At 37.9% G+C, this 22,063-nt stretch overlaps 3 protein-coding genes across 3 annotated transcripts; 2 read left to right on the forward strand and 1 right to left on the reverse strand.

Annotated features, from left to right (window-relative positions):
- Positions 1-111: 111 nt before the first annotated feature.
- On the reverse strand, positions 112-3,886 carry LOC109181223. The gene is made up of 3 exons (XM_019330974.1): positions 2,711-3,886; positions 1,884-2,576; positions 112-1,779 (listed from the first exon to the last, which is right to left on the reverse strand). The coding sequence occupies exons 1-3, from the start codon at positions 3,884-3,886 to the stop codon at positions 112-114; spliced, it is 3,537 nt and encodes a 1,178-aa protein (XP_019186519.1).
- Positions 3,887-4,152: 266 nt separating this feature from the next.
- On the forward strand, positions 4,153-11,653 carry LOC109181812 (vacuolar protein sorting-associated protein 9A-like). Its single transcript, XM_019331730.1, has 5 exons — positions 4,153-4,375; positions 5,285-5,432; positions 7,454-7,624; positions 10,069-10,248; positions 10,619-11,653. Exons 1-5 carry the CDS (start codon positions 4,266-4,268, stop codon positions 11,399-11,401), a joined length of 1,392 nt encoding a protein of 463 aa, XP_019187275.1. The 5' UTR covers positions 4,153-4,265; the 3' UTR covers positions 11,402-11,653.
- A 6,257-nt stretch (positions 11,654-17,910) lies between these two features.
- On the forward strand, positions 17,911-21,548 carry LOC109182219 (uncharacterized protein At1g76660-like). The gene is made up of 3 exons (XM_019332326.1): positions 17,911-18,297; positions 19,498-20,626; positions 20,928-21,548. Exons 1-3 carry the CDS (start codon positions 18,211-18,213, stop codon positions 21,128-21,130), a joined length of 1,419 nt encoding a protein of 472 aa, XP_019187871.1. The 5' UTR covers positions 17,911-18,210; the 3' UTR covers positions 21,131-21,548.
- The last annotated feature ends 515 nt before the right edge of the window (positions 21,549-22,063 follow it).

Genomic DNA, 22,063 nt, shown 5'->3' on the forward strand with positions numbered 1-22,063 from the left:
ATAGGAAGAATTAGTGGGATAGTACCTGGCTTTATAAACTCTTGAAACCAATGATTGTGGCTGTGTCAGAAAGCGCCCCGCTTGCTTGCCCAACATTGCAAGGTTAAAGGCTCACAACTCTTTGAATCCCAATCCTCCATATTCTTTTGGGATACATAGTTTATCCCAAGCTTTCCAATGAATACCCTGGTCATCTCTCGATCTCCACCAATATTGATTCATGGTTCGCTCAATGGCAGTGCACAGAGTCGTAGGGAGTAGAAAAACGCTCATCGAAAAGGTAGGCATAGATTGAGCCACACTTTTCAATAAAACTTCTTTTCCTGCCTGTGACAAAAATTTCTTATTCCACGAGTTAATCCTCTGCCTTATCTTATCTTCAATATAAGAGAACGCCACTTTTCTATTCCTGCCCACAAATGATGGAAGCCCCAAATACTTTTCAAAATTCTGCGCCTGCACAACTCCCAATATATCGGCAATCTCATCCCTTATTTCACCTCGTGTATTTTTACTATAATAAATATTCGATTTGTGATAGTTAACTGCCTGGCCAGACATCTTTTCATATTCCGACAAACAACGTTTAACCACACCCGCCTCTTGAATATTTGCTTTGAAAAAAAGCAGACTATCATCAGCAAAGAATAAGTTGGTAATGGAGGGAGTTCCTCTAGTCACTCTATAGCCATGTATCTCTCCCTTTGCCTGTGCCTGTTTTAATAATATTGAAAGCCCTTCAGCACAAATAATGAACAAATAAGGTGACAGGGGATCACCTTGCCTTAAACCACGAGTCGGGATTATTTGATCAGTCCTTGAACCATTTACCAGTACACTGTAAGACACAGTGGTTACACACATCATTAATAACTCTATCCATCTTTCATCAAATCCCAGTGCCCTTAGCATCCTTTGCAAAAAAGACCATTCCATATGGTCGTAAGCCTTAGCCATATCCAGCTTTAAAGCCCCCCAACCTGTTAGTCCACATTGCTTCCTGTTCAAATAATGGCCAACTTCCGCAGCTATCAAGATATTATCTGTAATTAGCCTTCCAGATATAAATGCACTCTGGGACTCAGATATAATATTCTCCATTAGTGGTTTCATCCTGGCTGTAATCATCTTCGCCATAACTCTGTAAACGACATTACTCAAAGCAATTGGCCTATAATCAGAAACCATTTCCGGGGTTTTCTTTTTGGGGATCAAAATAATGTTTGTTTCATTCAATTTATCAGGCATTGAGCAAGTATTCAGACAATTCAAAATATAAGAAGAAACATCAGTACCCACTACATCCCAAAAGTGCTGATAAAACCCAGGGTTCATACCATCCGGGCCTGGTGCTTTATCAGGATACATTGAAAACAATGCAGATTTAACCTCACTCTCTTCAAATGGGCGCAATAAACTCTCATTCTGTGTGCCTGTTACACGTGATTGTATACTCCCAAAGAAATCATCATTAACAGTAGGAGAACTCGAGTTAAAAATACCACGATAATAATCCAAGATTACATTCCTCATGGCATCCCCCTCAATCCAATCCCCATCATTATTCATAACTTTAGTAATAGCATTCTTTTTCTTTCGATGAGAAGCATACCTGTGGTAAAACCTGGTGTTTGCATCTGCATCCTTGAGCCAATGTTGTTTGGCCCTCTGTCTCCAGTACGTATCCTCCTGTAATTCAATACGAGCCAAACATTCATCTAGTCTCCGAAACTCGGCTAGGGATACCGGATCCGTACACCCCCTGAGGCGCAACTGTTCCTTACGCAAGTTCAATATTTTCTCACCAAATTTATGGAATCGGTCTCCACCCCAGCGTGTTAACCGATCACCACATAGAGTGACACACTCCTGCAACCCCCTACTTCTTTCTTCGCCCCAGGACTTTCCACCACTTCCCTACACCCCTTATCATGTAGCCATGCCATCTCAAAACGAAAACCCCTTCTCAGAACACCCTTCCTTCCCCGAAGATTGAGAATCCCAAGGAAAAGGAAAGAATGATCTGATTTCCGGGTTAATATATTCTGCACATTTGCATCAGCTACCAACTCTCTCCAGGTTTGAGTAGCCAAAACCTTATCCAATCGTTCCTCTATCCAGTTTGGCGTGCCTTTTCCCTTCTCCCAAGTATAGGGATATCCAGACATTGGTAATTGTGTCAAACCACACTCCTCAATAGTTTCTCCAAAACCCCGTAGCAAGCTGTCTGGATGGAGATTTCTTCCTCGTTTCTCATACTGATATAAAAGATCATTAAAATCTCCAATGATTACCCATGGCAGATCCGATCTACTTGCCAATGACCGAATAAGGTCCCACGACTCCCTTCTCTGCGGACGCTTCGGGAAGCCATAGAAACCAGTCATCCTCCACTTATCAAAACCTGGCAAACTCACCTCAACATCTATGTGATTATTAGAATAACCAATTATTCTTGCAGTATCATTCGTTCTCCATAACAATGCCAGTCCTCCACTCAATCCAGTGTTATCCACATTAAAAAGGCCTTCGAAACCAAGCTTAATCCGAAGTCGCTCTGCATGATCTCGGTTAACCTAAGTTTCCATCAGAAATACAAAATCGGATTTCTTGCGGGACACTATGTCCTCAATTTCCCGAACTGTCCGTGGATTACCCAAGCCACGGCAGTTCCAGCTCAAAGTATTCATTGGGTCGGGCGGGTCTACACCGCAGCACCCGCCATCTGCAAGTTTTTTTGAACATCTGTCATTGCTATATCCTCCTCCATCACCACTCCCTCCCTCACCCGGTACCCCCTACCACCCCCATTCTCAGAATCCGCCAAACATAAGCTTTCCGGCTCAATGTCCACCCCTACTTCCACTCCACCACCAATCTCCCCATCCATTCTACGTCTCTTTGGATCCACCCTTACTCCCTCTTCCTCCCCAACTACCCCATTCTCCCTCGCCAACCCCAACTGACCGTCACCACCCTCCCCTGCAGCTCTACCCACCGCCACCCGACCCCTTGTTTCGGATATAGCCGGCCTACCTGCTGCCGCAACATTGTGTCCGTAGCCACCAACACCAAACCCGATTTCTTTCCTTCTCTCCTGCCCTATCTTAAACCACTTATCACCCAATATCTTGGCCGGATTATTACCACCCGCTCTCATAGCCGCACCAAACAGATATTGATCCGGTGTCAATAACGAACGACGAGCAGCTAAACCGAATTTATCAGTATGCCCCATTACACCACAAAAAAAGCAGAACATATGCAAACGCTCGTACTTGAAATTTATCCAGACCCACGTCCCATCCCGCATGATCATCTTCATACGACGTTTCAAAGGGACAGATACATCATGTGTTATACGTACCCGGTAGAACGAGGTCCACGGTCTCTCAAAATTACGTTCATCATAACGTAAAAACACCCCCGCGAAATCCCCAATCCGCTCAAGCACCTTTACAGTCTGGTATCCCAATGGAATATCATAAACCTGCAGCCAGAAGTCCACAGTGTTCAACACTACTTGCGTCGGATCTTCCCCGTCATTCAAAACCTGGCAAAGAAACGTCGCGTTCTCAAACGCCCAAGGACCCTCCTCCAACACCCGGCGCATGTCTGCCTCATCAAAGAATGTAAAGAGATATAAGTTCGGGGTAACGTCCGTTATCTCAATTCCCATGAGTGGCCGCCATGCCGAGGCCATGACTCGCTTCATCATCTCCACTTTCATGTTTCGGTCCGTAAGGAACCGGCCAACCAACGTCCATGTGCGACGTTCCGGCAGTTGCATCGCGATACCATATCCCTCGTCGTCAAAACGCACACCCTGTTCTTCATCTTCCAGACGTATCTCCGCAATAGATGCAATGATTTCACGCACATCCATAGCCAAATTGCCGATGATCGCCCGATCATACGCAAGAAAACCGACAGAACCCTAGATCTCAGGGGGGTACGAGAGAAAGCTCTAGTTCTCAGGAAGAGAGAATTGACTGGATAATAATTTCCATTGCTTTAGCTAATAGATTCTCCATTGTGGTTTTTTTTTTTTTTTTTTTTAATTTCCAATGGCATAATTATGAATTATTTTAGGTAAATTAAGTAATTAACTATAGTTTGTTTTCAGAAAAAACTATAGTTTATTTGTAAAAGGACTCCGCAGGATGCCTTCAATGTCTGGCCTCGTTCATTTCACTATTTCTCTCTCCTGAGACTGTAGCATCGACGGAATCTTAGCCGTCGATCTGGTCGGACTCCGACTAGCAATGGAGAACGCCGACGTATTTGGATCGTCGACGGCGCCTCTGACTTGGCACGACTTCCTCGAGCGCATGCGCCAGCCTTCCGCTGCCGATTTTGTCAAAGCCATCAAAAGGTACTACGATGTTTCGGATACAGGTTCCTTCAGTTGTGTTTTATGTCACTTTTATGGCAAGTGTTAAATATGGTAGACTAATTTTAGACGATGGCTCTCATGCATTCTGGGGGAAAGAACAATTCACAGTGACGCTTATTAACATTTTAGTCTAAAGATTTATTTCATGCTGCCCTTAAGGAGCTAGACTATTTTACTAGCATTGTTGGCGATGGAAAGGACTCTTCATATGTAACACTGGATGCCAATTGATGCACTATGAATCAGGCATACCGTAGTGTTCCCTTAAATTAATTTATGAACATTATTAACAAGAGGGAATGAATAAAGCTTCAGAGGGGATGGATATTTCTTAGAATTTTTGATAAATATTAGTGAGAATCATGCTGGCAGTTTCAATTTAATGAAAGATATGTACTTTTCCGTATTCTCTGAGTCTGACACAACTATCCAAGTAATGAGAAAACACATAATAACTTATTGAGGATTATTTGTAGTTCATCACTTTCTGATGGTCAGAGATACAGGCAGGGACTATCATTAACCTATCTTGATGTATGTAACTTGTTGAATACTTGAATCTAACACAAAAAAAGATGCATAGTATTGAGGATTATCAAATTCTTATGACCAGATAAATAAGATGGCATTAAGCCACTAATCTTTCCTTTTCTTTTGTGGTATGTGTTTTGAAAAGACTCCTTGTCCATTAAAGCCAGACTATTTCTCTGGCCAGAGAAGTTTCTAGACTAGTTTTCATCTGTTATAGGGATTTTCCTTTTCTTTAAGGTATACATTTGCGTGAACATATATTAGTCTGTGTGCCCTTATAGATATGCATATATGTAGTTTATCATACATTGACCCTTGTTGAGTGGTGGATAAGTAAATTGGTTGGAACTTTTGCAGTTTCATAGTATCATTTTCAAACAATGCTCCTGATCCAGAAAGGGATAGTAAAGCTGTGCAGGAGTTCCTTGGCAACATGGAAGCTGCTTTTCGAGCTCATTCACTGTGGGCTGGTTGTTCTGAGGAGGAGTTAGAGAGTGCGGGTGAAGTGAGTACATTCTTTCTATTCTTTTTACTTGTGTGGGAGCTCATTCACTGTGTGCTGGTTGTTCTGAGGAGGTGTTAGAGAGTGCGGGTGAAGTGAGTACATTCTTTCTATTCTTTTTACTTGTGTGGGTGACGTGAGTATATCCTTTCCATTCTTTTAACTCCTTTACCACTGCATAGATTGTGTTTCAAATGTTATTGTTTTTGGCCACAAACCAAAATTGAAGGTTCATGATCTCCTGCAGCAGTTATAAGGTTTTGTTACATTTCTTAACTTGGATAGTTGCACTGTTTGACTTAATAAGGAGTTCTTCAAAGTTTATACGAGTCCAAAACATTTAAATCCCAAATCCACCATTTTTTATTGGCTTATTTCCTTTGTCAAAATTTCACTAATTAACATCATCAAATATTCAATTTTAACTCAAAAGATCTCCAAATTAGAGGTATATGTTTTAGTTTTACACTTTTACTACTTAATCAATTAATAATTTATTGTGTGCTTTTACTATATATTTACACTTTTAAGGCGTACATTTGCCAGTTCAAAGGATTAGTTCTAAAATTAAAAAGATTAATATTGGTTTTTTAATTCGTGTTCCTGGTTTGTGTCCTCAAATTTGGGAATATCCAGTTAATTAGAAAGATGAATATCTAGTTAATTGCCAAAAAAATTGTTGTCAACAAAATAATTAATTGGCGACTTTTACTTGATAAAAGAGCAATGAGAAAAAATTAAATAAATGCAAATTTTTTGTTCATTGTATATATTTCATGTTACATGGAAAACTCTAAGGTACTGATCGTACATGGTAGCATCATGTATTGCATGTGTAGGGAAAATTTCCTATGTGTGACTGGCACTGGTCTAGTATGTGAATGACACTATTCATGTAGGGAATTTTCCTTATAACAAATACACAGATAATGAATTAGCTTATAACAAATGCATGGGCTATATCTTATCTCAATTTGAATGATGAAAAAAGCTTGAGAAGAAATGCTTTACCAGATTCCCTAGACTCAAACTCAGATGATTCAGTTGATGTAAGTAGTGCTAATAAGTACTACCTAGAGTGATTAAGACACATACAAGTGGCTGGAAATAGCAGTGAGAAATTCAATAGGAAAAGCTTTAAAGCTTCACTTGATTGGAATTGAGGTTTCGTTTTCTTAGAATTAGCATACATACCAGACCACCTCCAAAAGGCAAAAGGGTCCAAGAAGGGGAAAAACATTATAGGTAATCATTAGTCCTTCAGACTTTATTGTTTGTTGTATCTGCCTATGCTGGCTAAATATGGAGCATTTAATTGAAGAAATAAAGTCTTGGGAAGGCAAGGTGGCAGGCATCTCCCAATTTTTCATTGCCCCTAAAGATTATATTTTTCACTGATCTCAACCACAAGTTGTATATCTCTCAGTTCTATGATGCTATTTCATTTGTTTGTCACATCCATGGTATTTATAAAGAGTTTCTTTCCTCTATTCATTAGTAAGATGCCTGAGAATAATAAATGTTGAGATGCGACTTAGAGCCTTTGTCTGGCAATATGATAATAGAATTATATCTTCTTTTCTGAAATGTTCTTTCTGTCTTTATTTCCCTTTTTTTTTTAAAAAAAATTATTTTTTATTTTGAGAAATAAAATTAATTTATTTACAAGGGGAATGTCAAGCAGGTGTGTTAAAACAAAACTACACAAAAAATCAACTTTGCCTAAACTTTGGAAATCCAAATTCTCTTCTATACCAGTACTATTCTCCCCTTTACACCAAAACAGAAGTACTCTCTAGCAAGTGTATTTTAACATATGCACAGGGGTGGGAGCCCCAGAAAATGTGTGTTTCTTCCACTCCAAATTAATCCTCAAAATACATTGGAAATGCCCCCCTCCTATTATTTTTCTGTTAACTCTTTTTTATTCTTGCCTAGTGTATTCGGTTAAACGAAAGTCACCATCATCATTTCATAAACAATTTACTTTTGTGTTATGATATTTACGCTCTTTTGAAACACAGGGACTGGAGAAATATGTCATGACAAAGCTGTTTTCCCATGTTTTTGCTTCACATCCTGAAGATGTAAAAGTTGATGACCAACTTTATGAGAAGATTGCTTTGATTCAACAGTTTGTCAGGCCGGAGAATTTGGATATTAAGCCTGTCTTTCAAAATGAAACATCATGGCTGGTGAGTAAGTTAATTTCTTATAGAACTGATTCTGCATGCTGTAATATCACATGAATGTTATGTGCATGCAATATTATGGTTATCCCAAGCTATTTTCCCTTAACTTTGTTATTCACAGGGTGTGTTTGGTTCGCACATAGGAATCGGAATCGGAATGGGTATCAAATACTTAGTAATGGTAATGGGTTTTGGTGAAAGTATTTAACATGTTTGGTAGTAGGGTGGAATTGGAATGGCTACTAATAGTAGTGCTTGAGAATGAATAAGGGAATGCAACCCTTATTTTATTTGGGTATGGGTTTTTCAATTGATGGGGTATTCGAAACCCATAGTAGTGTTCTAAAATCCTATCAACCAAACAACAACAATCACTTTCATACCCATTCCTATGGGCAAAACCCACCAACCAAACACACCCACAATAAAATACATTTTTAGTTTGAACTTTTCATGGTGTTATCTTACAGTGTGAAATGTCCTTTGGTGTGTGCATGTGTGATGCTATGGTTTGTTTGATGTGCTGGTATTATATTTTTTATGCTGCTATCTATGGGTCATGGTTCTGTTTGAAGTGTTGGCCTTATCTTTTTATCTACTTTTTTTGTTTTGTTTTGTTTTTTTTTTTTCTTTTTTTTTTTTTTGTTTTGATTTTTGTTTTTGTTTTTGTTTTTGTTTTTGTTTGTTTGTTTGTTTGTTTTTGTTTTCCTTTGCTTACTCTTCATTTGTATTCCTTTTTATTTCATATAAGGGGGATGGTAGATCTGTGATACCCTTAATGGACATATTTTCATGGTATAGAAAATCAACAGGGGAAAATTGCAGGCTATTAGGTAAGACACCAGTCTTCATTAGAGAGTGGGAAGCCAGGAATGAGATCTCATACAATGGGAGCCAAGTTTTAAAGGGCTGGACTGGTTTGCAATGGATTAAGTTATTAATGTCCAATGTGCTTGGTGCTCCTCGGAAGGGGGAGATTGAGTGCTAAGCCCCTTCAAGAGAGTAGTGAGACCAATCCTTAGGTGAGAGTTGTGAGATCCCCATGCTAAGGACTCCTTCAAGGGATGGGGTGCTAAGTGGTGGAGGGGTTTTTCAGAGAGGATTGTAGCGAGGCATGTGCTTGGCCATTGGAGAGAGTTGGCATTGTGGATGACCTGGGGGATTAACGAAGACTTCATCCCCTCTATCATAGGTTGTGCTTGGCCATTGGCTGAGTGTCTAGTAAATGTCTGCCTGTCTCACCGCTGGCAGAGTGTGCCATAGGTGATGCTCAGCCCTTGGCCACATGTGGTCGGTGGCCCTAAGTCCTTGGTTACACAGATGGGTTTTTGCTTGATAGATTTGTGAATCTTTTGATGTACTGTTGCCATGCTTGGTCCCGAGTACATGAGGTTTGGATATGGATCAGCCCTAAATGTATAGAATTAGAGTCTTGAGCCTAGCATTCAACCTGGTCAAATGTCAAACCCATTTCCTAGGGGTAAAACATTGGCTAGATGTTTGCTTGTAAGGCCAAGTACCACTTTGCTTGAAATGTCCTTTGGTGATCGCTCATCTCTAGATTTACATTGCTCTCAGTTGAGCATTGCTAGCTAACCAAGGTCTAGCAATTGCTTGAGAGTTCAAGTGGCTCTTTTCACTTCTTAACTTGTTATTGGCTCATTAGTTCTTTGGATGGGGGTCATAGATGAGCAATGACCATCTTTCTTGTACATCCCATACCAGCGGACTAGCTGATTATTTTCTCATTCTGGGGTTGCTTGGCCAAGCACAGGCCTTCTAGGCTGCGCTTCATCTATTGTTGATGTTTTGAGTGTAGTCTAAATGTTAACCTTGTCAACTATGGGTGTCTCTCACTCTCTCTTGAGCTTCCCTACTTGTCAAGCATTCCCATAGCAGCTCACTCAAAGGGACAGGGGATGCCTTGAGCCATGTGGCCGAGTTCTTCTTGACCTGTCATTGGATTAAGCCTCTAGGATGCCTGTGCTGTGGATTGTTCTTATTTGTTAAAAGATATTGATATACTGCTTCAGTGATCTTGGGATGGACTACTGGCTTGGCATTCTTTGAGAATCCTTCATGTCAAATGGTTGGTTGTGAAGAGCGTCAACCTGTCCCATTTTTCCTCTGCATTGCTTGATTTCTTTGGTACATACTAGGTTGAACCCATGACCCACGCTTATGGGTTTCAGGTAAAAGTCATTCTATGGATCCTTTTTCGTTTGTCCGTGTCAGGCCCACTGGGACAAATCAACTAGGGGCTTAGTTACTCTATTAACTTATAAACTTAAATATAAGTTTTCAAATTTGTTTAGAGGTGGTTTAACTAATTACTGGGGTAGTAGGGTGAATTGATGATTGGACAATACAATTTAATGTATATGGTTTGGTTTTAATAGCATTGGTACTGAGAAGTCTTATTCTGTAGTTCTGTACCTTTTCCTCAGCTTGCTCAGAAGGAGTTACTGAAAATCAACATGTACAAGGCACCAAGGGATAAACTTCTTTGCATCCTTAATTGTTGCAAGGTTATCAATAATCTTTTGATAAATGCCTCCATTTCAGCTAATGAAAATCCTCCAGGAGCCGATGATTTTCTCCCTGTTCTTATATATGTCACTATAAAGGTAACCTACTTAACTGCTCTGACTTGGAGATTGGTTATATACCGTGATTCTAAAATTTTCTTTTATAATTTTTGAGTTAAATAAAAAAATTTAATTTTTAAAAAAAAAAAAAAGATTAGAACTCAAAATCTTTTAAATACTAATCACCAGATCAATACCAATTATGTAAATAAAAGATAAGAACTCAAAAGTGAACTCGAAGTTTAGCTAAAAGAAATTTTGAATTGAGAATTGTCCCCTAAAGGCTCCTTTGTTCATTAAGTACCAGAATCAGCATAGCTGACAAGAGAATTGGATTGTCTTTATTTTCTTTTGTAAATATCCTTCTCGTATCCATGTTTTGAATGACTCTTTGTGTTGTCTTGCACAGGCAAACCCTCCCCAGCTGCATTCTAATTTATTATACATACAACGGTTTAGACATCAAACTCGCTTAGTTTCAGAAGCAGCCTACTTCTTCACAAACCTTCTCTCTGCAGAGTCTTTCATCATGAACATTGATGCAAAGGCACTATCAATGGATGAAACTGAATTTGAAAGTAATATGCAATCTGCTCAAGCAGTTCTTTACGGCCTTTCAGCAGACTCGGTTGATATAATTAGTCATAATACCCAGAATGCTGGAGAAGCTGTGGCACCTAAACAGGCGGTGAACACAAACAACCGCCAAGCCTCTGGTTTGCCGCCTGAGTTTACCATTGAGCCATCTGAAACTAAACCCAGAAACGAGGACCAGTATGTGAAGGATCATCAGCCTTCAACTGATAAAACTCCATCGATCTCAGATCTAGAAAATAAAGGGGCAGCTATGATTACAAAGGAGGACAACGCAGACGACTTCTTTCGAAATTTCCCTTATTTCTACTCTCAGGCTGGTGTCTTAACCGTCGGGGATGTCGAAGAACTGTTGAGTAACTACAAGCAACTCGTATTCAAATATGTCTGTCTTTCTAAAGGGCTGGGTATTGATGTTCCATCTCCATCATTATCTGAAAGTGTTGCAGAACCAGAAGGCGATGAGACACAGAAACACCACCCTACCGCAGATAGTGACAGTAGTGGAATTCCTATCGTCAACGAGCATGATTCAGAATCCAATTTACTAGTAGATGAAGCTGTTACTAGTAAAGATGGGGAAGGGGTTGATGACTGATGAGGCTTCTTAGTGATAGTTGACATGTAAAGCTCATGTAAAATCATGTAACTTGCAATGTGGCCACTAGGTGCTTGTCTTTGTACACTAGGCTGCAAATTAGGTACCATATCTATTTAGGTACATCATTTTTTTTTTCTTCTTCTATTTTCTAAAGATTTTTATGTTTTCATTTTATGTTGGAAATTTAGAAAACTTGTGGAAATTCAATTATTTTGTAGTTTATAAAATATGAAGTTATTTGAAATTTAATTATTATTTTTTAATAGTGGTAAGTTATTGTAATGTCAAGTAATGGTTGTGGTAAAGATAAGAGTATACACAATGGTTGTCCTAATGCTTTCCACATTGTTCACTCTTTTCACACATTGTTTTTGTTTTTGTTTTTTTTTTTTTTCATTTATTATAGGGAAAATGACACTTTTTCCCCCTGAGTTATATACCTATAGCATTTTTTCCCCCTAAATTATTGAAGTGGCTGTTTTCCCCCCTGAAATGTTAAATGGACATATTTACCCTTAAACTAAATATTTAATTTATTTTTTTCCAACAAATTATGACCATAATTTGGTTCAAACTAAACAAACACTATAGCAACCAAACCGAAATATTCCAATTACAATTTAGAATCGGAATTCGATATTTAGAGTTTATTAAAATCGTAAACCGGAACGGACAGTTCATGTTCCGAACTGAAAAAATAAAATATATTTATTGTTGAATTTAGACTATTTTAAAATAAAAAAATAAAATTTTAAAATAAAGACGGTTCAAAATCACGAATCAGATCCGGAACCGCCGGTTCACGGTTCAAGATTCAATTTTTTTGATACATAATTTTAATAAATTGACATTTAAATAATGTGTTCTAGATCTGAATTCTAACCGTAAACTATTAATTCGATTGCTTTAGTATCCGGTTCAATTCAAACCGAACCGTGGTCATCCCTACGTATACGCAATAATTTGTTGGAGTAATAAAATAAATAAAATGCTTACTTTAAGGGTATAAATGTCAATTTAATATATTAGGGGAAAAAGGCACCACTTTTAGAATAATTGAGGGGCTAATATGCTTACCTAAATAATTAAGGGGGAAAAAGTGCTATAAATATATAACTAAGGGGTAAAAAGTGTCATTTTCCCTTTATTATAATGTCATATAATAATAATAGTAATAGTAGTAATAGTCATAGTAATAATATGATTTAACAACAATCGAATAAAACATTAATTATAATTATAATTTATAATTCATAAATTGATTATAATATTAACAATTTAGCAATTTCCTTAACAATTGTCTCAAAGTGTTGATTTTTTTTTTCTTTTAATTTTTAATTCTTCAAATTTGTAGATACGGTCTGTACTCTGTAGTGTGTATATGCATTTGAATATTTTGCTTTTTAAAGTGCAAGTAGCAAATATTAACTTCACAAACTAAATATCCCACTAAGAATGCTCTAATTAGGGTGTTGCATTGTGTTACTTTAAAGAGGACACATTCTCATTCATGTGTTGCGGTTGCAAAAATTGCTAGGCGTTCTTCTGACACCTAACGCCTAGATGCCGATTTTTTATTTATTTATATTTTTAATGTTTTTTTTTTAATTTTTAATATTTAATAATTATAAATTATTTAATACTTTAATAGTTAAAATAAAATATTAAATATTAACTTACATCTAGAATTGTAAATTGTATAAAGATTTAAAGAATCAAAACACAATTCCACAAAGTCACAACTTACAAAGTATTAATATTAGAGTAGTTGATTTCAATTTTTTAAACATTTTTTTATTTACATTTTTTGAGTTTGCAACCGATTTGAACGATTTAAGGTTATTTCGCTCAAAATGACGTCATTTTGAACAAAATAACCCATAAAAAAAAAAGCAGAAATATAGATAATCGGCCGCCTAGTCCACCGTGGCCTAGGCCGCCTAGAACACCGATTACGGTGAAATTCTAGATGGCCGACCAAAGGCTAGACGCGATTTTTACAATAGTGGTTGTAGGCTCTACAAGGGTGGATCTAGGAATTTTTATGAGTGCAGACGAAATTCAAATGAATTAAAAAATGTCTGACTAAATATCAAAATTTGATACAAAGCAAATATATTAAGGGTAAAAAAAAAATTTAGAATAAAGTCCTTCAAAAATGTACATGACAAAATATCAAAATGTGATATAAAGCACAAATATATATATATATATATATATATATATATATATATATATATATATATATATATATATATATATATATTATAGGTAAAAAAAAAAGTTAGAATAAAGCCCTTTCAAAAATGTATATGACAAAATATCAAAATATAAAGAGAGAGTGTATGTGTACGCGCGTGCGTGCGTGCGAACTAACCCTTTGGTAATAACGTGAGAACAACATGAATGCACACAATTTACTATATGGATGCACGCAAACTAGTCCATGGTAGATTGTGTGCATCATATAGAAGATTATGTGCATTTATGTACATGTTTGCAGCTTTCACCTAAAAGTGTATATATATATATATATATATATATATATATATATATATATATATATTAGAGGGTGGGGAAGGGTGAAGTGGAGGGCAACCATGATGATTTCATATAAGCCCAGGAAGATCGAATTAAATCGGGAAACTTCCTTGAAAATATAAAGTCTTCAGAATTTCATATTTTAATCGATTGAGGTCAGCAGCCCGCCTTCCGATTATTTTATGTAAGCCCATGTCTGCCCTGGCACTTTAGAATATGAACATGAAAATATAACCGAATGAAATTAAGGTAGCAATAGTACATAATTTTATTCACAAGCTTAAAATACAATCACAAAATAGACATTCTCTAAAACAAATATATAAGGTGGTTAGCACAATGGAGCCACTCCTCTCGAAAATATACATCCAAGAATCCCCACCAATGCCTAAAGCCCTAACTTTAGGGGTTGAGGAGCCGTCGTCAATAAAAGGGGCTTAGCTAGAATCGAGAACTTCCTCCGATAGGGCATGTAGTAAGGCTTCGTAATCCTTACTAGAACCTTGTGAAAGTTAACATAGTTGTTTGCTTGCATCTTGCATTTATTTAAGATAAAAGACCCATCGCCCTTATTTGCGGACCATGTCACGACCGGCTTGGTTGGAAAGTAGTGCTTGAAAAAATGCATTGACTGACTCAAGCTTAGCAAAAGGTCTACCCAATCTTTGAGTTCTTTGATCTCTATGTCCCGCTTGATAATGTCCCTCTTTAGCAAATTGATTTCTTTTTTCATGGCTTATTCTGCCCATTTTGTCCAGCAAAAGAGGTTTGCCATGTTGCTAACAAGTTAGAAAGTAATATGAACTGATAAGTATAAATAAAGGAAAAAAGGCGAAGAAAGGAATAACAAATATACCTATAGCACTTCGCGACAAGCTCTTTTACCAACTTGTTTGGCTGACACACCACGGGTAGAGAGCATCCCACTCAACCTTTTGAGCATGGCGACCGGTTGTGTAATCTCGGATAGAATAACATCAATAATGAGGATGCTGCTGGATGGGGATTTTGGATGTTCGGGTCAAGGTTCCACTTCAACATTGCTAGTTTTTTCCTTGCCTTGAGACTTAGAGGAGTGTTTGCGGAAAATTGACTGAAATGTGACACTAGCATCATGCAATTCCCAAAATATGACATTTTTAAAAGTTTGACGAAATTATGAAAAAGACATTTGGGAAATGCGTTTTACCACATTTGCGGTCAAACATAAAATGTAAGTGAGACTTGCGTTTCTCGAGAATCGCAAATCCCACTTGCGTTTCTCAAGAAACACATTTTTTTTTATTAATTTTGGTCTCCGTTGGTCGCCGACTTCTCCGGCGATGGAGAAGGCAACCAGTGGCCTTCTCCTTCGCCGGAGAAGCCGACGACCAACCGGAAACCTTTTTTTTTTTTTTTTTTTTTTTAAATATGCGTTTCTCGAGAAACGCAAGTGAAATTTGCGATTCTCGAGAAACGCAAGTATCACTTGCATTTTATGTTTGACCGAAAATGTGGTAAAACGCATTTCCCAAATGTCTTTTCATAATTTCGTCCAACTTTTAAAAATGTCATATTTTGAGAATTGCATGATCCTGTCACAGTTCAGTCAATTGCTACCTGCTCGAGTGATAGGTCAGGTAACGCCAAAACTAGTTGGAGGAATAGGCACTAGTAGGATTCGTGTAGGAATACCCTCATCCATCTTCTTTTTCCCACCGAGTGTAATCTTTGGTTGGGAGCTTTACCCACTTGATCTAGTATGGGGAACATCAAATGCATCCTCTAGGACAATTGTAATAAAGTAAGCGTAAGTAGACAATTGTAGTTGTTTAACCAAAGCATTATATAGAGGGATCAACCTTGTTGGGTTGGATGAAGACGAATAGGGGTTTACACCCTTTATTATTCTTGAGCAAGCTAAGGATACTACAAGTAGACCCTTTAGCATGCGCAACTAGAAACCCACCACCGAATTTAGGGGATAGTTCGCGCACATTGAATAGAAAGCGTAAAAGTTACAATATGCAAGAGATTTGGTGGCAGACACAAATTTGGGGAAAACAAGCTATTATGTGATGGGTGTTTGGATCCAACTGATCGGGTAAAACCTCATAATAATGAAGGAAAGCTTGTAAAAAGGGAGATAAAGGAAATTGAATGGGAGTTATCAATGAATCAACGTGTAACCCGATCCATTACCCATGGTGTCTATCAATGATGTTACCCAATCCCTTCCTAGTATTATAGGCTACTCGACCACCTAGTAAGTCAAAAAGAGTTTCATGGTTGGTGATTGTTAATAAAGGCGAATAACCTTCTACCGCACTTGTACTAAGATACTGATGGTGCCTACTAGTTAAGGTTGGGGGGCTGAGAGAAGGAGAGGGATGAGCCACTATTACTAAGGGTCGAGAATGGGCTAAGGTCTCTATTAGATGAACAAAAGAATCGCCTCGATTGGGATCGTTGAGGGTGGTCGGTCAAGCAAATGTGAGGAAGTAATTGGATCGACTACCACATTTTGGTTGGTTTCGATCGACCTATCCGATCCGCGGCCCGATTCCACCTTATGACCAAGGGGTAGGGTTGGCTCGAGCATTGGGTAAGCATATGAGGTAGAAAGAGACATGGTCTCTGGAGAAAAAGTGTAAAAGATCTGATGTCGACTTCAAGGCATTCACAGTCGTGAATAGAAGCAGTTTGGCTATCTGGACTTGACATTGTTCTCCTTATTTGAAAAGAAGGAGAGGAGCGCATTCAGGGTTATGAGATAATAATGATTTTCATAAAGTAATAGTACAAGTAGATATATAAACTAGAGCAGAAAGGTACCTGGTCAAATATCAACTGCGCTCGATTTTGTGCAGGAATCTCTAGAAATTTCTATTGATAATGAATAACTAAGACCTACAAGATTTCGACTATTTATAGAAGAATAGAAAGTCAGGAATTGAAAAGTTTTGGAGTGAAACCTTAAATGGAGCCTACATTGGACACGTATCCTTGGTGACGTGTCTGAGTCGGGTTCGGGTCAGGTCAGATCACTACGTTGTACTCCATCGAGTTGAATATCGTGACCCTTAAGGAGTATGGGGCTAATGATGAAGAAAACTTCATGATCTTAACCGACTACGATTCAACCACATAGAAATAGTTGATTGACCCTAATCGAGTTCCGTAGCAGAGAAAGACTTTGTTACCGACCTCGGTTAGGGTTGGGGAATTTAGAGCCTACACCTGGCAGAGTACAAAGCATGAATAATATTGTGCAAAGTGTTACATCCAAATGACATGACTAACATGATGTTCCTATGCATGTCTGCTACGTAGACATGATTGCCATAGAAGAATATCCAGCATGTGTCGGATACACCCCTATATAAACCTTAACTTATGAAGAGATAAGGACTTTTAGAGGAGAAAAGAAAAGGCTTTAAATTCGATCGGGAACCTCCTTGTACTCCTAAAATTAGTCATTTTCCGACCTTAACACTGAAATATAATTAATAAATAACCTTAATTGCTTATCTCCTTGCATAGTCTATCCTATATTTGCATTATCTGTGGTACTATTTTTTACTTGGAATAAGGGTCAAATAAGTCATCCAACTACATAGTAAATTGTAATTTAGCCATAAAACTAAAAGAACTATAATTAGATCTCATGTAAAATAATGCAATTCAACTTAAAATGACCTGCTGACCTGGTAACATGTTGACGTGATGGTTATTTACGCGAATTCATGCTACTCCCGTGATTTTGCTATTTGATTTGTAGAATACTACCAAATAAGGTATTTGAAAAGAAAATACATCTACGTGTGTGCTTTATTATGATTGTGATTATTATTCTTTTATTAAAAAAAAATTGATTAAGATGTTAGCCGCAGCCCCACACTAAAGTATGAATTATACTTTGTGGGCAAAATATTATTTCATAAGTCACAACAAATTTGGGTTCTTTTTCTTTTTGCTCCTTTAATCTTGCTTTTGTCTTTCATGGTCTTCGATAAAAGCCCTTTTTCTCCACTCTTTCTCTTTCTTTTTGGCAGAATACAAGAGCCGTTCATATCTATGATTATAAACAAACCAATAATTATGCTCCATGTTTGATTCTGTGCAAGTGTGACCAAATCTATGGAGTGTCAACATCTGGTAAACACAGTATAGTGCGTGTTTGTGTGTGCTGGAAGGCAAGAACAGCCAGAGAGCTAAGCTAAGTTGCATATAAGCTGTGTTTATGTGAGTGGATGGAAGTGTTGCGCCCAGTTTAGATGTAGAAAATGGGTTCGGAGCAGCATAGATTTCCTCCTCCCCAGCAACCGCAGCCGCTACAGCCGCCGCCGCCGCCGCCGCCTCGTACCTCCGGGGTATTTATCATTTCCAGATCTACATTATGCTGCTCTCGCTTTGCTTTAATTTTTCGTTAAATGTGTTGGATCCATTCCTCTTCTGTTGCCTTGTTGGGTGCTTCATTTTCTCTCTCTTTCTATTCCTGCTTGATCATGGCGCAGATCTGACCTTGGTGAACTGGCCATTCGCTTCTGCTCTGCTATTCCGGCCATAGATATAGCTTTTAACGGTCGAATGAAGTTATTTTCCCTTTGCCACCTTTACTAAAGAGGATTGCTCTGGCTTTCCATAGTCCATAGAGAAAATGTCTCCTTCCTCCATTGGCATTTGATTGGGCATAAATGTGCTTTTGGCTTGAGGAATTTCAGTCTATCACGAACAATTATGCTAATTGGTTGAGTTCTAGGGATTCAAATAAGAACTGGGAGATTATAATGTGAAACATATAGAGACAAAATTGAGGAGGATTTTGTTGCTAATAGCTATATATATATATATATATATATATATATATATATATATATATATATATATATGCTCATTCTATTTAGTTATTCATTTGAGCTTCAATTTATGGGGCGGAATAATGATTTATGAAACTGGCAAGTTATAGATTCCCAACATAAAACATTTGTAAATTTTCTTTCTCCATCTTGCTATGTATGGTTTTTAGACATAACAATAGGGAACAATAACTTGTTGAGAAAGAATCCTAACTAGCATTATGTGTCTTTCTTTCATTGAGAGTTGAGATTATGCTGTAAATGGTGCCTTACGTGCTCATGTTAAAGAATGAAATAGAAGTACGAAGGAGAACCAATATTTCAAGAAAATATATTAATATTAAGTTATTATTAACTAATGGCAACTGTTTCTATTTGTTTGGACAAGGTAACACATTGTTGTCATGTTGTGTATTTAAAATAGAGCCAATAACATCAATGTGGTACATAAGCAATTGATTTTGTATTGCTTTGGATAATCATATTTACATTTAGCATGATAGTGCAAGTTAATATAACGAGGGAATATGAATTTATCTATGCACACATCCTGACATAATGTGCTATTATTACTCTGATGTATGACATGTATGTGACTGGTTTGTTGTATTGTTTTCTAATTTGGCCTGAAGTCTTGATTGGTTTACCTGGCCATTTTATACTGCATTTCTTTTAGTTGCCTACAGACAGCTAATGGCTCTAATGTTTTGACAGCATAAAAGATGGGTTGGATGTTGGGGTGGATTGTCTTGTTTTGGCAGACAAAAAGGCGGAAAACGAATTGTACCTGCTTCACGTATGCCAGAGGCCAATTCATTGACAAATCAGCCTAATGGACCACAAGTGGGGGGTGTGAATAATCAGACTACAGGAATTCCACCATCACTTTTGGCTCCACCTTCTTCTCCTGCATCCTTTTCTACTTCAGCACTCCCATCAACAGCTCAGTCACCAAGCTGTTTCTTGTCTGCCAACTCCCCGGGAGGTCCGTCATCAAATATGTATGCTACAGGTCCATATGCCCATGAGACACAACTAGTATCTCCTCCTGTGTTCTCTACCTTCACAACTGAGCCATCTACTGCTCCCTTCACACCTCCACCAGAATTAGCACATTTGACTACACCCTCTTCCCCGGATGTGCCTTACGCTCGGTTCCTTTCTTCATCTGTGGGTATTAAAGGCACTGACAAGACAAACTTTGTTGTTGCTAGTGATCTTCATTCAGCCTACTCTTTATATCCAGAGAGCCCTGCTAGTAATTTCAGATCACCTTCTTCAAGGACCACTGGTTGCTTGCCATCACCTCTTAATGAAAGGGAGTATGATCCTTCTGTTGCTTCACAAGAGCTCAAGACTCCAGAGTCTGATTCAGGTGGTCTCTATGGATTGGAAAGAGCTGGCACCTCCAAGGATTCAAATTTCTTCTGCCCAGCTACATTTGCCCAATTTTATGATCACTCGTTTCCTCTGTCTGGAGGCAGGTTGAGTGTCTCTAAGGAGTCTGATGCACATTCAAATGCTGGAAATGGGCATCAGAACTGGCAGAACAAAAATTGTAAGCAAGATGCTGAGGAGATTGAAGCTTACAGAGCATCTTTTGGGTTTAGTGCTGATGAAATTGTTAGTACAGCTCAGTATGTGGAGATTACTGATGTCTTAGATGACTCATTTAGTATGACACCCTTTACCTCTGATAAGTCTCAAGAACAGGAAAATATACAGATTGTGTCAGCAGATAAAAGGACAAAAGCAGAGAAAGCCAACAAAAACATGTTGAGTCCACAATATTGTAAATCAGGCTCAAACCATGCTGCTGATGTTCCAGACAGCAACAAGACAGGTGCATTTGCTGACTCATTGTTTACAGAATTTTCAGTCTTAAAACTGACACGCTTGAATTGTGTGTCATAAGATTAAATGCATATCTAATCTACAGCTTCTCTGTGATTACTCAGTGTGTTTTTTTATTTCAAGTAAGACTGCTAGTATTAGACTATTTTATATTTTCCATTTTCTGTTTAGATATATTGCATTGGGTTGGGACTGCTATCCAAAACAACTATTTCTTGGTGCTTTTGTATGCGATTAAATAAGTGGTAACACCTGACTGCTAGCATTTCTTTCTGCCTTATCCACCACAGATAATTGTTCAAAGAAGAATCATGGAAATGCATTTGGAGCAAGTCCTGGTGTGAGCGATGATGAAGATATTTTCTCTAAGATGGGAAATTCCAGACATGGCAGGAAACATCACTTTGGTTTGTCTAGCTCTGATGCAGAGATCGAGTACAGAAGAGGAAGAAGTTGGAGAGAAGGCAAAGGCAGTGGCGCATGGCGGGGGTAATCTGGGCAAGAAGCATCATTGTTGCTTTCGTTTTTGCAGGGTTGAGCCTCTTTGGTCTAACCTCCTCCTCTGCACTTGCTGAGTTCCTTGGTGTTTTGATCAACTTATGTGAGGAATGTGTTTTTGTCTGTTTGTTTGAAGTTGTTTCCAAAGCATATGACAAGTGCAATTGTATAATATACTACTACTATGTGTATGTGGGAATTATTAATTTAATTAGGAGTGAAATGGAGGTCTGAGCTTTGGTAAAGCCCATTGTCTATTTGCATTTGCCATTTGGTGAGGAGTCTCATTGGCAATTGGCATGAATGCCTTGCTAGTCTTAGTCTTGTGTAGTAGTTGTGTCTTCTTGTTTCTGCAACTCAAACTGCTTCCTTGCCTTGCCTTACTCTAATGTAATGTAGTTATTGATTTGTTTCATCATCTTAGTTACTCTCATTTTTACTATCCCATATCATTTTAACAAGCTAATATGTCTGTACGGACTTAGCTCAATAGTTCAGTATGCAGTATTTGAAACAAGAGATTTAAGTTCAAATTTTGACAATCACAATGTAAGAATTATGTCTAAAGTGGGTAAATTCTGTTTGTACACCTGTATTTAGTCATGTCTGCTTAACCATTGAATCAGGTTGTATTTGAAGACTAACGTTCGAATTTCGACAACCACAATGTGAGAATTATGTCTAAAGTGGACATTCTTATGTGAGGATTATGTCTAAAGTGGACAGGTCCCTTATGTACACCGATATTTAGTCATGTCTCCTTAATCATTAAATCAGGTCAGAGTATAAGACTCTTGAAATTGGGGATTAACATTTTGCGAGAAATAGTAACAAGCTAACATCCTATGCCTAACAACATGCAAGTATTATTAACTACTACTTAGATTAATAGCGCTGGTCTTTTTCCTTAACAATACATAATTACAAT

Source organism: Ipomoea nil, unplaced genomic scaffold (assembly GCF_001879475.1).
Source record: "Ipomoea nil cultivar Tokyo-kokei standard unplaced genomic scaffold, Asagao_1.1 scaffold1043, whole genome shotgun sequence".
In the NCBI taxonomy this organism is placed as follows: domain Eukaryota; kingdom Viridiplantae; phylum Streptophyta; class Magnoliopsida; order Solanales; family Convolvulaceae; genus Ipomoea; species Ipomoea nil.

Bases quoted from the DNA above. Each gene is read 5' to 3' on its own strand.
- LOC109181223 (XM_019330974.1), bottom strand. From the start codon at position 3,886: ATGGATGTGCGTGAAATCATTGCATCTATTGCGGAGATACGTCTGGAA. The intron at 2,577-2,710 runs GTGTAGACCCGC...ATGGAAACTTAG, and splicing joins TGCAGATGGCGGGTGCTGCG to GTTAACCGAGATCATGCAGA. The intron at 1,780-1,883 runs GTAGGGGGTTGC...AACTTGCGTAAG, and splicing joins GTCCTGGGGCGAAGAAAGAA to GAACAGTTGCGCCTCAGGGG.
- LOC109181812 (XM_019331730.1), top strand. From the start codon at position 4,266: ATGGAGAACGCCGACGTATTTGGATCGTCGACGGCGCCTCTGACTTGG. The intron at 4,376-5,284 runs GTACTACGATGT...GAACTTTTGCAG, and splicing joins TTTGTCAAAGCCATCAAAAG to TTTCATAGTATCATTTTCAA. The intron at 5,433-7,453 runs GTGAGTACATTC...TTTGAAACACAG, and splicing joins AGTTAGAGAGTGCGGGTGAA to GGACTGGAGAAATATGTCAT.
- LOC109182219 (XM_019332326.1), top strand. From the start codon at position 18,211: ATGGGTTCGGAGCAGCATAGATTTCCTCCTCCCCAGCAACCGCAGCCG. The intron at 18,298-19,497 runs GTATTTATCATT...ATGTTTTGACAG, and splicing joins CGCCGCCTCGTACCTCCGGG to CATAAAAGATGGGTTGGATG. The intron at 20,627-20,927 runs GTGCATTTGCTG...TATCCACCACAG, and splicing joins TCCAGACAGCAACAAGACAG to ATAATTGTTCAAAGAAGAAT.